This window comes from Hylaeus anthracinus, unplaced genomic scaffold, assembly GCF_026225885.1.
Source record: "Hylaeus anthracinus isolate JK02 unplaced genomic scaffold, UHH_iyHylAnth1.0_haploid 11989, whole genome shotgun sequence".
Classification (NCBI taxonomy): domain Eukaryota; kingdom Metazoa; phylum Arthropoda; class Insecta; order Hymenoptera; family Colletidae; genus Hylaeus; species Hylaeus anthracinus.
The window spans coordinates 14,102,403-14,115,198 of record NW_026534337.1 but is presented as its reverse complement, the minus strand read 5'-3'; the positions used below and the strand labels follow the sequence as shown (position 1 = coordinate 14,115,198).

The following is a 12,796-nucleotide window of genomic DNA, read 5'->3' as shown; positions in this document are numbered from 1 at the left end:
TGTCGAACTTGCAACATTGTCGAATTCGCGCGGGAGCGATTTGCACCAATGTTGAACTTCCAACTTTGTTGAATTCTGCGGGTGGCGATTTGCAACATTGTTGAAGTTTTGAGCAAAGGGATTTGCAATGGAAAGATTAATAGTAGATATCCCAGGAAATGAAGGGAAATTAAAGTGAAATGTCATAGAAAATGAAGGAAATTTAAGGGAAATTTGTTAGGAAATGAAGAGAAGTTAGTGGGAAATGCACCAGGAAATAAAGGGAAATGGTTTCGGTTTATCTGAATAAAGTAACTAATAGACACTGACATAAATTCTTTATTACAAAAAATAAATTAATTCACTCTACATACAAAAATACATAACTAATATTAATAATACTCTCTATTTAGTGATGATTTAATAATTATACTATTATCAAAGATCATTATTATCAAAACATAACGATGATGACACCGGTAAAATTAATAGTATATAATGTACAATAGATAATGTCTAAATGTCATGAGTTTTAAACGGGATAAGATAAATTTCCAAAATATATATTTTAAATCATAACACTTGTTTCGAGAATATTTTTGAGAGTAAAAGAATGCTTAATAAGAACTAGCCTTAAAATTACTATAAAAAGTTTCATGAAATAAAAGTAATCGCAGCAGTCTGTAGTTTGATAATTACTTATGAGTATATTACACGCATGAATAATCTTATAAAATAAATTATAAGATTAAAAAAAATTATGGCTTCTTACTTCATTTACAAGATATTTATATGTATTAGTTTGTACAAAACATTTCATATATATGTGTTCAAAAATGAGATAAAATTAACAAAAGATTTGTCAAGCTCGAATTTCTGAATACTAGACCGACAGAAACTTTTCCAATTTCCATATATTAATCAAATGTCAGTACACACTTTTCGAACAGTTTCTTAATACTCAAGGGTATACTTTGACATCCTTAGTCACAAGAAAAGTATGTTTATTTTGCTACTACAACTTAATCTTTCTTAAACTCTATGAGAACTCTACCCACTTCGTAAGAAAAAAAGATCTAGTAATGATCCAGTCTTGCATTATAATATTATGTCATAATGTTTATTGAAAACACGCGACTAAAAGTTTCTATCTTACTTATTCGGGAGTATTCGTTTATGATTTAAATCTAGATAATTTATAAAGTTATGAAATGATTAATGTATAATTCTTTTCTCTTTTTACAATTTCAGTTTTTTTTCAACTAACATATAGATTTTAATATTTAACTATTACTCTATATTAATTAACCGGGAAATTGTACTTTCGTATTTGCCTTTAAAATTACATTAATGTTTGCTGTATTATTTACTGTTGTACAGCAAACAAATATTAATAATTCTATCAATGTACATATATCAATTTTAACTTATTGGTCCCTAAAATAAAAATCTTCTACTACAGTGTTGTACAATAAAGTGCTTTAAATTAAAAAATATCTAGCCTCTTCTAACTACGTTTTGCTTTTAAACTACGAAAGCTATATTGCATACTAAAATATTAATACATACTTCAACATTTATTTTTGTACTTCAGTGTAAGTCGCATTTGTTCCATTCTTTCGGTATACTGACATTCAAGCTCTTTAAGCTTAGTCGCTACTTGTTCTTCTTGAGTACTAACAATTGCTTCAAGTTTTTGTTGTACTTGATTCATGGCTCTTTTATACCCTTCTTCTATACGTTTACATTCACTTAATAAGAACTTCTCCTTATTTTCCGCATGCTCCTACAATAATTTGTGTATTAATATTGAAACAATAAAAGTTAATAAAATGCATAAAAGCATTCTTCATTTATTTTGACATTACGTAATTACCTTGTAATTATTTGCCGTTTTCTTTGCTGACTGATACTTATGTTTTAACGTATCAATATTAGTTTTCATTTCTTTCTCCTTGTCTTTCAGTGTATCTATTTCTGCTTTCAAATGTGATTCACTCTCCTTTAATTCTCGTAACTTATCATTCATCTCAACTTCTTTATCTTTTATTTCCCTAATCTCTGCAGCCCATTTAGTCATTACTTGAGCCATTAGATTTCTTTCCTCCTCAACATCGTTTTCTTTTTGATTTAATTCTTCCTGTAACTTTTCGATTTTCAACTTTCGAGCTACCAATTCTTTGTAGTAAGTTTCAAATTTTGATTCAATCATTTGACAAACAAATTGCTCCTTTGCTTTGAAAGATGAATGAATTTTTACCTTTTCCGAGATCATAGCTTCTTTCAAAGTTTCCACCTCCTGTGCCTTTTCATTACATTTGGTTTGTAGTTCTAATAAAACTATTTTATATTTTTCTTCTAATTCCTTTCTCTTCTCTCGATGATGTTCTTCAATACCTCTAAGCTCTTCAACTACTTTTTGCTCCATCTCTTCGCGAACTTCCTTTATCATGATTTCTTTTATTTTTTGAAAATCAGTACCGTCGCCACAACTGCGTGGCGATAAATTTAATTCAGCGGACACCTGTTTTTGATTTTTAACATACTGTTCAAACTGCTTCGCTTGATATTTTAATTTTTGGACAAGTTGATCCCTTTCTTCTTTTATTTTCTCGAAATCTTTTAATCTTTCCAGCTTTTCGTTTTTCCCTTGTAAATCTTGTTCTAATTGTCTAGTTCTTTGCTCCATAACTAGATCACCCTTTCTTCCGGCTTTTAAAATACTTATTTTGCTACTTAATTGCGTTACCAAATCTTTGTAATGAGAGAGTTCTTTTTCCAATTCACATTTCGAAGTTAAAGAGACTTCGCTACTTTTTCTGAACCTACTCTCAAAATTTCCAATTATCTTCTTGGCTTCCGATAATTCTGCTTCTAATTGGGAAATTTTATCCTTATAAATATTTCTTTCGCTAGACAAATCTTCGCATTCTTTTTTTAAAGCTTCGTTTTCCACTTGATATCGAGTTACTTTCAGTTTGACATCATCGGAATCGTCCATTTTAGAATTTCTCTTACTACTCGATAAAGTTGACTCGAGCTGAGAAATTTTACTAAGTAGATCATTTCTTTCGCTTACTGCGTTTTCGTATTTCTTTTTCCACGACTCTTGAGAAATTTCTATTTGTGCTATTTTCAATCTGGAATCATCTAATTCAGATTGATATTCCGACATTCTTTTATGTACGTCAACTGCAGCATGCAATTTTTCCTCTAACCGCTTACAATCTTCTTCTAGCTGTAAGTACATCAAATTTGAGAAATTAAACAATTACATGGATAAAATAATTTTTTCTTAGAATATACCTACCTGATTAATTTTCTCTAAATGTTCGGAACAATGATCTGGCAAGAGAACACTTATTTCTTGATTAGGATAAGCATTGCGTAATTCTTTTAATGCTTCCTCTTTAGCTGTAAATATCATATCGGTAAAACTTTGTTTTAATATTAATCCCAATAAAGAATATTCAAGTTTTATTTATTTATAATATTATACTTATTTATGATATTTACCTCTTTCGATTTCTTGATGAATTTTCTTTGTGTATTCTTCTTTTTTCTTTCTTTCATGGCTTAAATTTTTTTCTAATTCAATTATTTTAGCTCTATACATGTCACATTCCTTTGTCAATTTTTCTGCTATTTTTACTTGGGCCCGCAAGTCATGTTTGTATTTCTCAATATCATTTTCCCGTTCTTCTAGATTAGCATATTTTTCTTTTAACATTTTGATTTCAGACTTGTGTTCACTTATTAACTGTTCCTTTGTACTACAGACGTCTATATACAATTCTTTAACGCGATCCAACTCTTTCTGCGTTTGTTCCAATTGCACGCTAAAAATTAATACATAAATTGTATATATTTTTAATGTTCTAAATACAATTTAACACCGCCATCATACTCATACTTACGATAATTGCACTACTTCAATTTGTGCCTCTTGTCTAACTCTTTCTACAGCCTTAGCATGTATCTCTAAATACTCTTTATTGTACTCGTCAATGGCGTCTTTTTCTTGCTGATTTACACTTTCTTGGTGTAACTTCTTAAGCGTTTCTTGATTAATCGCTAACGTTTCTTCTAACTTTTGCTCCAATCCGACTTTTTCTTCTCTTAGTGATTCGTATTGTTTCTTTACATCGCTTAAATGATTAGATAACTTTTGTATTTGAGCATTCGCTTTTACAGCTTGATCTGTAAGTACAGACTTAAGTTCTTGCTCCAACTCGTTAACACGTTTAGCGTATCGAGCCGCTTCTTGCCTGCACATATCAGCTACTGTTAAAGCTTTGTCAACTTCTTTTTCTTTTTGCGATAAAGTGTTCTCTAATCGAGTTATTTCCTTTCTCTTAACAGCGTGTCCAGCTAAACACCTAAAAATTAATAATGCGGTATTAGAAGTAGATGTTATGTTGAACGACGATTGAGCAACATAATAATATTTGAGGTAAACATCAACTACCTTTGTAATTCCCCCCTTAATTTATTTGCCATATCATCGGATGGCTTTGATTTCGATCTATTGTGAAGTTCACCTAACTTCATTTGTCTCATAGAATCGGATTCTTCTTCTAAAGTTGTCGTTAATAACGAATCGTATTGTGCTACGTCACTTTTTGCTACCTCTAATTTGTTCTGTAAATACATTTTTATTTATATATAACTTTCTTTATTCAGTCTAGACACAAATATATATCTTCTATACATTTTTTCCTGTAATCATCAATTAGCTCATACCTGTAATTCTTGAATCACTTTTTGCATTTCCTCTTTTTCTTGGGTTAGAATCTTAATTTGTGTTTGAAGTTGCATTAAATGTTGAGCATTATTTGTAGCCATGAGATTATGGCATTGTGCTTGGCTTTCTTCTAATGCTTGTGCTAGACGATTCATAGTATCCCCTTTCTCCACCATAAGCATCTCATGTGCTCTTCGTACATCAGCTAACTTATTTTCCAAAGCAACATACGATGTTTCCTGTTAATAAAAAAAAAGTAAATATTAAACACTGTTTAATAAACTGTATGAAAAAATGTTTTCTTGTAATAAATTTTGTCATACAATATTTTTAATTTTGTTTAAAAATGAATTACGAACTAAAACTCAACATAATTATTTATGAACAATGAATGTTTTGTTTAAACTTTAAAAAATACAATATCAAAAACTTGCCCGTATACAAAGAGCGTTGGTATCCACATTGAGCAGCTATGACAAATATTGCTGTTATACATATTTACATATATTTAAAAATTACAAATAAATCAAAATGTTTCTTTTTCAGTCAAATGTGATACGATAAAACTAAAAACAAGTATGTATAAATATTAAGTATAAATTTATAAACACCTTTGTATTAAGTTTGTCCGTGAGAACATTTATTTGTGTCTGCATATTTTTTATTTCAACTGCATGTTTCTCTTGTGCCTGCTTTAAAAATTTTTCGTGTGTTTTGTCATTCGTTTGCAATGCTTGTACTCTTTCTAATACAGCTATTTTCTGTTGCAATTCTGCAACAGAATCTTTTGCAATATTTAGTTCCTCTGTTGTCTAAAATTTATAATTAAAATAAACAATAAGTTAAGACGCAATAATAAGGACAAATTACAAAACGCAAAAGGATTCTTACGTTTTGATTAGTTTTTTCTAAAACTGCATTCTTCTCTTTTAACGATGTTATTTGATTGTGGAGATCGGCAATTTCAGCTTTTGCATCAACTATAAGAAATTGAGTTTATATAATCCATTTATATCTATTTATTCTATTATCTATTATCTATTATATGTATACGCGACCATCGCATTTTATTACATCTTACCTAGAGCATGCTGCGTTTGATTCCTCGACATGCTTGATCTTTCTATTTCCGCTTGTAAAAGTGTAATTTTTCTACTGAGCTGACTTTTTTCTTCTTCTCTCTCCAATTGTAATTGTTGCATTTCTTCTGTTAATTTTTTAATTTCTCTCATTCGAACTGTATATAAAACTTCTAACTGCTCTTTACTATCGTACTCGGCAGTTTTATAAGCTACACAGTCATCCAGTGGCCTACCGTTTGGACTTGCTTTGTAGCAATGATTTATGTGATCGGAAGTAACATTATCACCGCCTCCGAAGTCATGAATTTGTTTAGATTGTACACTATTTTCGTAACCATCGATATAACCATTATTCGAATAAGTTTTATTTTGAGCAACATAATGATTAGCTGGTGTTTGATAATTATATGGATAATTTTCATTAAAAGTATATTCTTCGTCAATTTGAGGTCTTAAATTTTTAGGAAATCCAGAATTCAGCGGTCTCGCCAATTCGTAAGGTGTTTCGGTAGCAGCATTATGCAGATCATTACTCCTATTACTTTTAGAATATGGTATATCGGTTTGATCGTACGCGCTAAAATCTCTTTGTACGTCAGAGATTGAAGGGCCAATTTCTAACTCTGACCTATGATTTGTCATAGCATTGTCATAGTTGTTTGAATTTTCAACATGATCATAAATCCCAAATTCTTTTTGTAACTGTGACACCGTTTGGCTATTAGGTGATACGACACCTTGGGCACAAGAATTTATTTCTACATTCGAATCCTCTGCTTCCTTAGTACTATCTCGATAATGACTGCTATTCACAGAACTAATGTCGTCCTCCTCCTCTAAGTCATCGAATGCATTTGTCAGGAGGTCTTTGATCTGAAATATCAAAACTTGTATTATTATTGTAGTCTTTAAAATAAATTATTTTTAAATCAAATTGTTTGGCAATTATTTATAATAGCACCAACTTTGCCAACTTCAACAGCCTTTTTGCTGAAGTATTCTTACTCCAATAGATATACCTTGGAAGCTAAAAGCAAGCGACAAATTCATCATTCTAAAATGCTTAATGTTTCATGATACTACAAAGTTGTTGAAATCATTGAAGTCGGCAACATTGTAAACAATTATCAATCGTTCATATTTCTAGAGAAGACTGGAGATAACATCTTATAATAAACTTAGACAGAGGTAAGTTAACATAAAGTAAGATACACCTCCATGTTACGTCGCTTGATGTCTTCTTGTTCTTCATCCTCTTCTAAGCCTTGCGTACTTGCATTTAATCGTATACTTTCCGAGCCTTGAAACAAGCTCAGACCTGGGCCCTCCATCCCTACCGTCTGGCATACAAGAACTGATCATGAAAACCAAACATTTATGCCCAACATATTTTTGTTTATAACACCATAACCTAAACGCAACAAGTGGGTCATAGAAAATTAGTTCGAGCTACCATCTCACGTTCCGTAATACATTACAAAGTCTTAATAAGGTCATTTTTCATTAATCTCGGTAAGTCCACGACAAACAACCCCGAGATTATTAGGCCTTTTCAACGATTATGCACTCTGCAATTTGCTTGTAAACAATCTTTGAAAAGTCAAACTGCACTACAGGAAGTCTATACGCGGAAATAAGCTTTCCGAATGCACCGACTTTCCTATTGGTTCGTTCGTTGGATATTACTAGTAGTAGTGTATCTCGTAGTAGCGTATTTTCTTAAAAGAATATTGAACAATAAAGAATTAACTTCTGTCAATACGCTGCCAACGATTACTTCCACGATATAAGAAGGCGTTCCATTCAATATGAAAGCAGTAATACAACGAGTGACAAAAGCTAGCGTTTCAGGTAATGATTAGGTTATACGTGTTTTATTGTAATAACAAAATTATCGTCCATTAAAATATAAATAAGAGCCAAAAGGGAATTTACCGATCGTTAAGTTTATAAAATAAAAAAATATATATGTTAACATTATGTTATATTTGATAGACCAGTTACTGTACATATTTTGTTCTTTTTAATTTTTCAAATACGAGAATTCATCGTGTAAAAGATACGTATATATGTGTACGATATCATAAAATATTTCATGAACTTTTGGTGATGCTTTACATTAGAATTTATTTACCTTTTAATGCTGCTATCATTGTATAGTTGTGTAGTATCGATACAATTGTAGCATAATTTTTCAGTTGAAGGTGAAATTATTAGTAGCATTGGGAATGGTCTCTGCGTCTTAATTGGTATCAAAAGAGACGACTCAATGGAAGACATGAAATATATGTAATAAATAATATATTTGTTTTATATTGTAATTATCTGAAGAACACAGTTTCATTCTATGAAATAAGAAATACATTATTGTTTTCCTTAGAGTAAGAAAAGTACTGAATACTAAAATTTTTGATGGTGATAGTGGTAAAAAATGGAGTGCCAATGTTATGGACAAAGAATATGAAATATTATGTATTAGTCAATTTACATTATACCATAATTTAAAGGGAAACAGATTAGACTTCCATAGGGCTATGCCTGCACAAGAGTCAGAATCATTTTATAATAAATTTCTTGTTGAACTTGGTAAAAATTATAAACCAAAATTAATCAAAGGTAATAACAGCTAATATAAGCAAATTATTTCCTATAAAAGATATCATCTATTGTGATATATTGTTATATTAGAATTTAACTGAAAGATAATATTACCAAAGTATTATTAACTATGGATTCCTAGCAATAATACATTCATTCTTTTAACTACTTTCTACAGATGGTAAATTTGGTGCAATGATGGAAGTTAATATACAAAACAGCGGGCCTGTGACATTAGAAATAGAATCTCCAATTAAATCTAATGAATCAAATCAGTGTAATCAACATGACGAATCTTAATAAAAATTTAAAGATAATAAATGAATGAAAATTATTTACCTAATATACAGATAAACTGCTCAACTTTTGTCTAATAGTATATAATTTTGAATTAGCAAATATTAAATTTTATTTAAAACACAAAAATGGACCCTTATTGCTTTTATAGTGAACTGCTTATATAACACATGTTATTATGATACCAAATAACGTATACCATAATGTTTAATCAGCTGAAGAACACATGCATTTTGCTGTCAAAAATAGAAATGTGATCATGTACAATTACTGTTTTTAAATCTACATATTTTTGTGTCATTCTAATAAACGTTATTTGCAATAAAAAAATGTGTTTATCTTTAGACGACCGTTTTATCTATTGAAAAAAAATCCATAAGTTCAAGTTCAAACACTCAACTTTTTGAGGACTTTTGTGTGGAAGACATCCAAGCAATTATTTGTTAATATTGAAGTAAGTACCAGCTACATTTTTCAAGTCAGTTGTTTTATTCATAAGGCTTACATTTGCTTAGATATCTTTCTTTATGATTCTCCCATTAGGGATACCAATAGTTTATTGAGGCCCACCTGCTAAACCATAGCTACAGTTCCTGGGGGCTACATTACTCATATTTGTATTTTTCTTAAAAAACCAATTTCAGTTTCAATTATCAAAAATCGCAGTATTAATTTCTATATAACCAACATTATTATTTAAATAAAAATTAGTCCAACTCTGCTTTAGAATATAGAAAAATATCATTAAAATAAATAGTCGATTTTGTACAAAATTTAAATACTACTTTTTAGACATTTTTCAATCTCTTAATAATTGATTGAGATACAATGGAAGATGCTACTGATCAGAAAGAAACAGATGCAATAAATGTTGAAGATGAAATTTCGAAAGGTATGTTCTATTAATAATTGCATTAATATTGCACTAGAGAAATGCGAATATTTTAATTATCTATTAGTGGCGATCTTTTAATAATAGCAAAAAATTGTATATTAGAAAAATCAGATTCTTCAGAAAGAGAACAAGTGGAAAATGCTGGAAATCCGGAACTGTGTAAATCTAAAGCTACAAATACTGGAAACATCGAGTCTCCAAATTTACAAGTATAATAATATTAAAATAATATCGAATTATTATTTACCGTAAATAATAATTTTAAATATTTACTTTCAGTCGCGAGGAATTCAAACAGACGAGAACACAGAAACGGTGGAAAAATTAAAAAGTCAGTTGGATACTTTAATGAATTCCTTAGCCACTCTTTCAGCGGAAAAATCGAAAATGGAAGCAAATTTTCAGTTAGACAAGAAACAACTGAGAAACGAACGAGACGAGGTACGTTTGCACCGCTCTTGTTAATTATACTTGACGCATACATACGTATATTAAAGATCAAACTTTAACAGTATGAGAAAGTGGTCAAAGATTTGAAGGAAAAATTGAAAAAGGCGCAAACTACAAATTACTCCGAAATTGAACATGTAAAATGTAAATTGATAATGGAACGTCATGAGAGAGAAAAAGAACAAGCTGATCATGCTAAAATGATAAAGTAAGTGGTAAATATGATTAACTAAACAAAATATATAACTTAAATATTCTACAAAAAAAAGGTATTAAATTCGTTCCTTTTGTTGTCTTTTTAGAGAACTTCAGAAGTTAGTGTACGATGAGCGTCGAAGTAAAGAACAATTAGAAGCGCAAGTAAAAAGTCAGTTTGCAAATAAGACACAATGCAAAATACTGGAAGCTGAATTGGAAATTACTAGAAACAAGCTTAAACAAGCAGAGGAAGGAGCTAAAGAGACACCTCCAATTCTACTCTCGCTCCAATCCGAAATGGCTGTTATGAAGAAACAGCATCTAAACGCGATACGTGAAGTAATTCTGAAAAATATTAAATTACGACGTTCGTATGCTGCAATTGAATCTAAAATCATCAGTTTATTCTTTAGGAGCAAAAACGAGCTGCTGCTGCAGAGCAACAAGCTAGAGTTTTGGTGTTGACTCATGAAACGAGAGTGGCAGGATTAGAAGCAAGACTGGCTGAACTTTCTGAAATTGTTGGTAGCTATGATAGGCTCAGACAACAAGATCAACAAGCTATTCAGAAATTGAAAGACCAGTTAATGAATTTGCAAGACACCGAGCGCAACGATTATCTTACATTAAACAATGAACCAGACGAAATAATTTCTAAAATAAAAAGCCTCTATACGAAATTGTTAGATTTAGACAATAAGAAGAATGAATCGGCACACGTTAAATGTGAGTCAATTCTATGTTTAATAACTGAAAATATGAATTAATTTTTATTAAAAACAGTTACCGATACATTTTATTTGTAGCACTGCTACGTAGTTTAGATTTGTATGACAAGGAACAAATTGTCGATTACAAGGAAAAATATGACAATCTTTTGCAAGAATTTGAAGATTACAAACAGCAAATGATATACAAATACAATAATGCAAATATGGCTCATAATATTCAGAGTCAAAACATGACGGCGCACGACAAAAATAATAAAACGCAATTGCAGCTTTTAAAATCGCACAATAATAATTTAGAAGAAAGGATACGTATTTTAAATAATGAGATCATGAATAAGGAAACAGAACTACGATTAAATTTAGAACAACAGAAGAATGCAAGTTTCATTTTTTGTTTTTGACTTCAAATTATTGTTACTTGTAAACTAAATTAAAAATATTATTTTTGCAGTCCTTTCAAGATGAACGTGCAAAACTGGAGCATATGTTGCTACAAAAAGACAACGAATATCGCAACAAAATATCTACATTGGAGCAGCAATTATTACGTCAACGAGAACGATCAATGGCCCTAATTGAAGAGAAGGACAAAGAGATATTAACTTTGAAAACATCCTTCCATGCAATATTACCTAAGAAAGAGAAGACTATTGGAGATGAAATAGTTGCTCCAAAATATGAAAGAAGAAGCGAACCAGTCGGTGACCTGGTAACAGGATTATTAACAAGCGATAGTCCTCCGATATTACATTATAGCCAGGAATTAGCAAGACGGGAGGTCCAGGTATCAGCTTCCAGAAGGAAAGTTTTAGAATTAGAAGCTTCATTACGAGAGAAACAGAGAGAAATTGTTCATGTAAAAGAGAAACAAAAGGAAGAAACAAAAGTTTTTCAAGCAAAGATTGCCAGGTAAATTTCACAATTCATACAAATGATAAATATTGATTAAATATATACATATACATGTACTTCACATTTTAGGCTAGAAGCGTGCAAATCTAGGGAAGGCGCTAACCTTGAATATCTAAAAAACGTTTTTATTAATTATTTAACTACAAATGATGTTTCCAGCAAACGTCATATGCTAAATGCTATCTCTACAGTATTACGTTTTACTACGGAAGAATTGAATAAAGTAAAACATTAATTAATTTGTCAGTTAAATTTCCTAAAATTTAGTTACTTGCCTGTATTCCAATGCTGTTTCAAACGGTATGTAGAAGATATACATTATTAATTATATGTTTGACAATTAAACCTAAATTTATGATAAATTTTTAAATAGATTAATCGTTTCCATTTTCATATTTTTTCAGAATATAGATTTAGTATTGTAAAATAATATAACATTCCGCATGTTGTGTATATAATTTAACTTGATGCAATATATACAAACATTCTAGAAATTAATATAAAAATTTAAGATATAGTTTATGTAAAGATTTTTAAAGAAATATAAATTATACTTTCTATTTCTAACATGTGTATATTATTACAATTTCCTGGACCAAAAATCATAGTGGTAGTTTAGAAAACATTATATGGTTGTACCAGATTTAGAACAGTAAAATATAAATTTGATGATTAATTTATATGACTTATAATCTTACAATTATATGTATAATTGGCATATGTGGACAACTGAGGAGGTTAATGAAGCTCTTTGTTGACATATGCTGTACAAAGTATGATGTACACTTTAATACATTGATTAATAATATTGCCACTATATATTTGAACTTATGTTTTCGATATCGAAGAAATCTCGTAAATGCTCGTCAAGATTTATTTTTTCTTATTTTTACTTCAGATTCGACTACTT

General features: G+C 30.1%; 2 protein-coding genes across 5 annotated transcripts; one reads left to right on the top strand and one right to left on the bottom strand.

The window, feature by feature from the left end:
• Nucleotides 1–300: 300 nt before the first annotated feature.
• LOC128887761 (centrosomal protein of 152 kDa) lies at nucleotides 301–7,420 on the bottom strand. 3 transcript variants are annotated; one of them, XM_054144041.1, is made up of 12 exons: nucleotides 7,020–7,420; nucleotides 5,805–6,678; nucleotides 5,615–5,703; nucleotides 5,335–5,535; nucleotides 4,723–4,962; nucleotides 4,448–4,620; nucleotides 3,897–4,358; nucleotides 3,496–3,818; nucleotides 3,290–3,393; nucleotides 2,240–3,217; nucleotides 1,856–2,125; nucleotides 301–1,765 (listed from the first exon to the last, which is right to left on the bottom strand). In XM_054144041.1, the coding sequence occupies exons 1-12, from the start codon at nucleotides 7,134–7,136 to the stop codon at nucleotides 1,550–1,552; spliced, it is 4,047 nt and encodes a 1,348-aa protein (XP_054000016.1). In that variant the 5' UTR covers nucleotides 7,137–7,420; the 3' UTR covers nucleotides 301–1,549. The 3 variants fall into 3 exon arrangements, with proteins under 3 accessions (XP_054000016.1, XP_054000017.1, XP_054000015.1); XM_054144042.1 differs by having other exon boundaries at nucleotides 1,856–2,119; XM_054144040.1 differs by having other exon boundaries at nucleotides 1,856–3,217; nucleotides 7,020–7,417.
• A 39-nt stretch (nucleotides 7,421–7,459) lies between these two features.
• LOC128887765 (D-aminoacyl-tRNA deacylase 1-like) lies at nucleotides 7,460–12,260 on the top strand. Of its 2 annotated transcripts, XM_054144055.1 has the most exons (11): nucleotides 7,506–7,656; nucleotides 9,046–9,154; nucleotides 9,493–9,592; nucleotides 9,698–9,804; nucleotides 9,875–10,036; nucleotides 10,108–10,253; nucleotides 10,348–10,582; nucleotides 10,657–10,969; nucleotides 11,050–11,351; nucleotides 11,426–11,883; nucleotides 11,956–12,260. In XM_054144055.1, exons 3-11 carry the CDS (start codon nucleotides 9,529–9,531, stop codon nucleotides 12,119–12,121), a joined length of 1,953 nt encoding a protein of 650 aa, XP_054000030.1. In that variant the 5' UTR covers nucleotides 7,506–7,656; nucleotides 9,046–9,154; nucleotides 9,493–9,528; the 3' UTR covers nucleotides 12,122–12,260. The 2 variants fall into 2 exon arrangements, with proteins under 2 accessions (XP_054000031.1, XP_054000030.1); XM_054144056.1 differs by lacking the exons at nucleotides 9,046–9,154; nucleotides 9,493–9,592; nucleotides 9,698–9,804; ... (5 more) ...; nucleotides 11,426–11,883; nucleotides 11,956–12,260 and adding exons at nucleotides 8,004–8,094; nucleotides 8,186–8,421; nucleotides 8,582–9,020 and having other exon boundaries at nucleotides 7,460–7,656.
• The last annotated feature ends 536 nt before the right edge of the window (nucleotides 12,261–12,796 follow it).

Bases quoted from the DNA above. Each gene is read 5' to 3' on its own strand.
- LOC128887761 (XM_054144040.1), bottom strand. From the start codon at position 7,136: ATGGAGGGCCCAGGTCTGAGCTTGTTTCAAGGCTCGGAAAGTATACGA. The intron at 5,536-5,614 runs GTAAGAATCCTT...TATAAATTTTAG, and splicing joins TAGAAAAAACTAATCAAAAC to ACAACAGAGGAACTAAATAT. The intron at 4,359-4,447 runs GTAGTTGATGTT...ATTAATTTTTAG, and splicing joins TTAAGGGGGGAATTACAAAG to GTGTTTAGCTGGACACGCTG.
- LOC128887765 (XM_054144055.1), top strand. From the start codon at position 9,529: ATGGAAGATGCTACTGATCAGAAAGAAACAGATGCAATAAATGTTGAA. The intron at 10,254-10,347 runs GTAAGTGGTAAA...TTGTCTTTTTAG, and splicing joins GATCATGCTAAAATGATAAA to AGAACTTCAGAAGTTAGTGT. The intron at 10,583-10,656 runs GTAATTCTGAAA...TTTATTCTTTAG, and splicing joins ATCTAAACGCGATACGTGAA to GAGCAAAAACGAGCTGCTGC.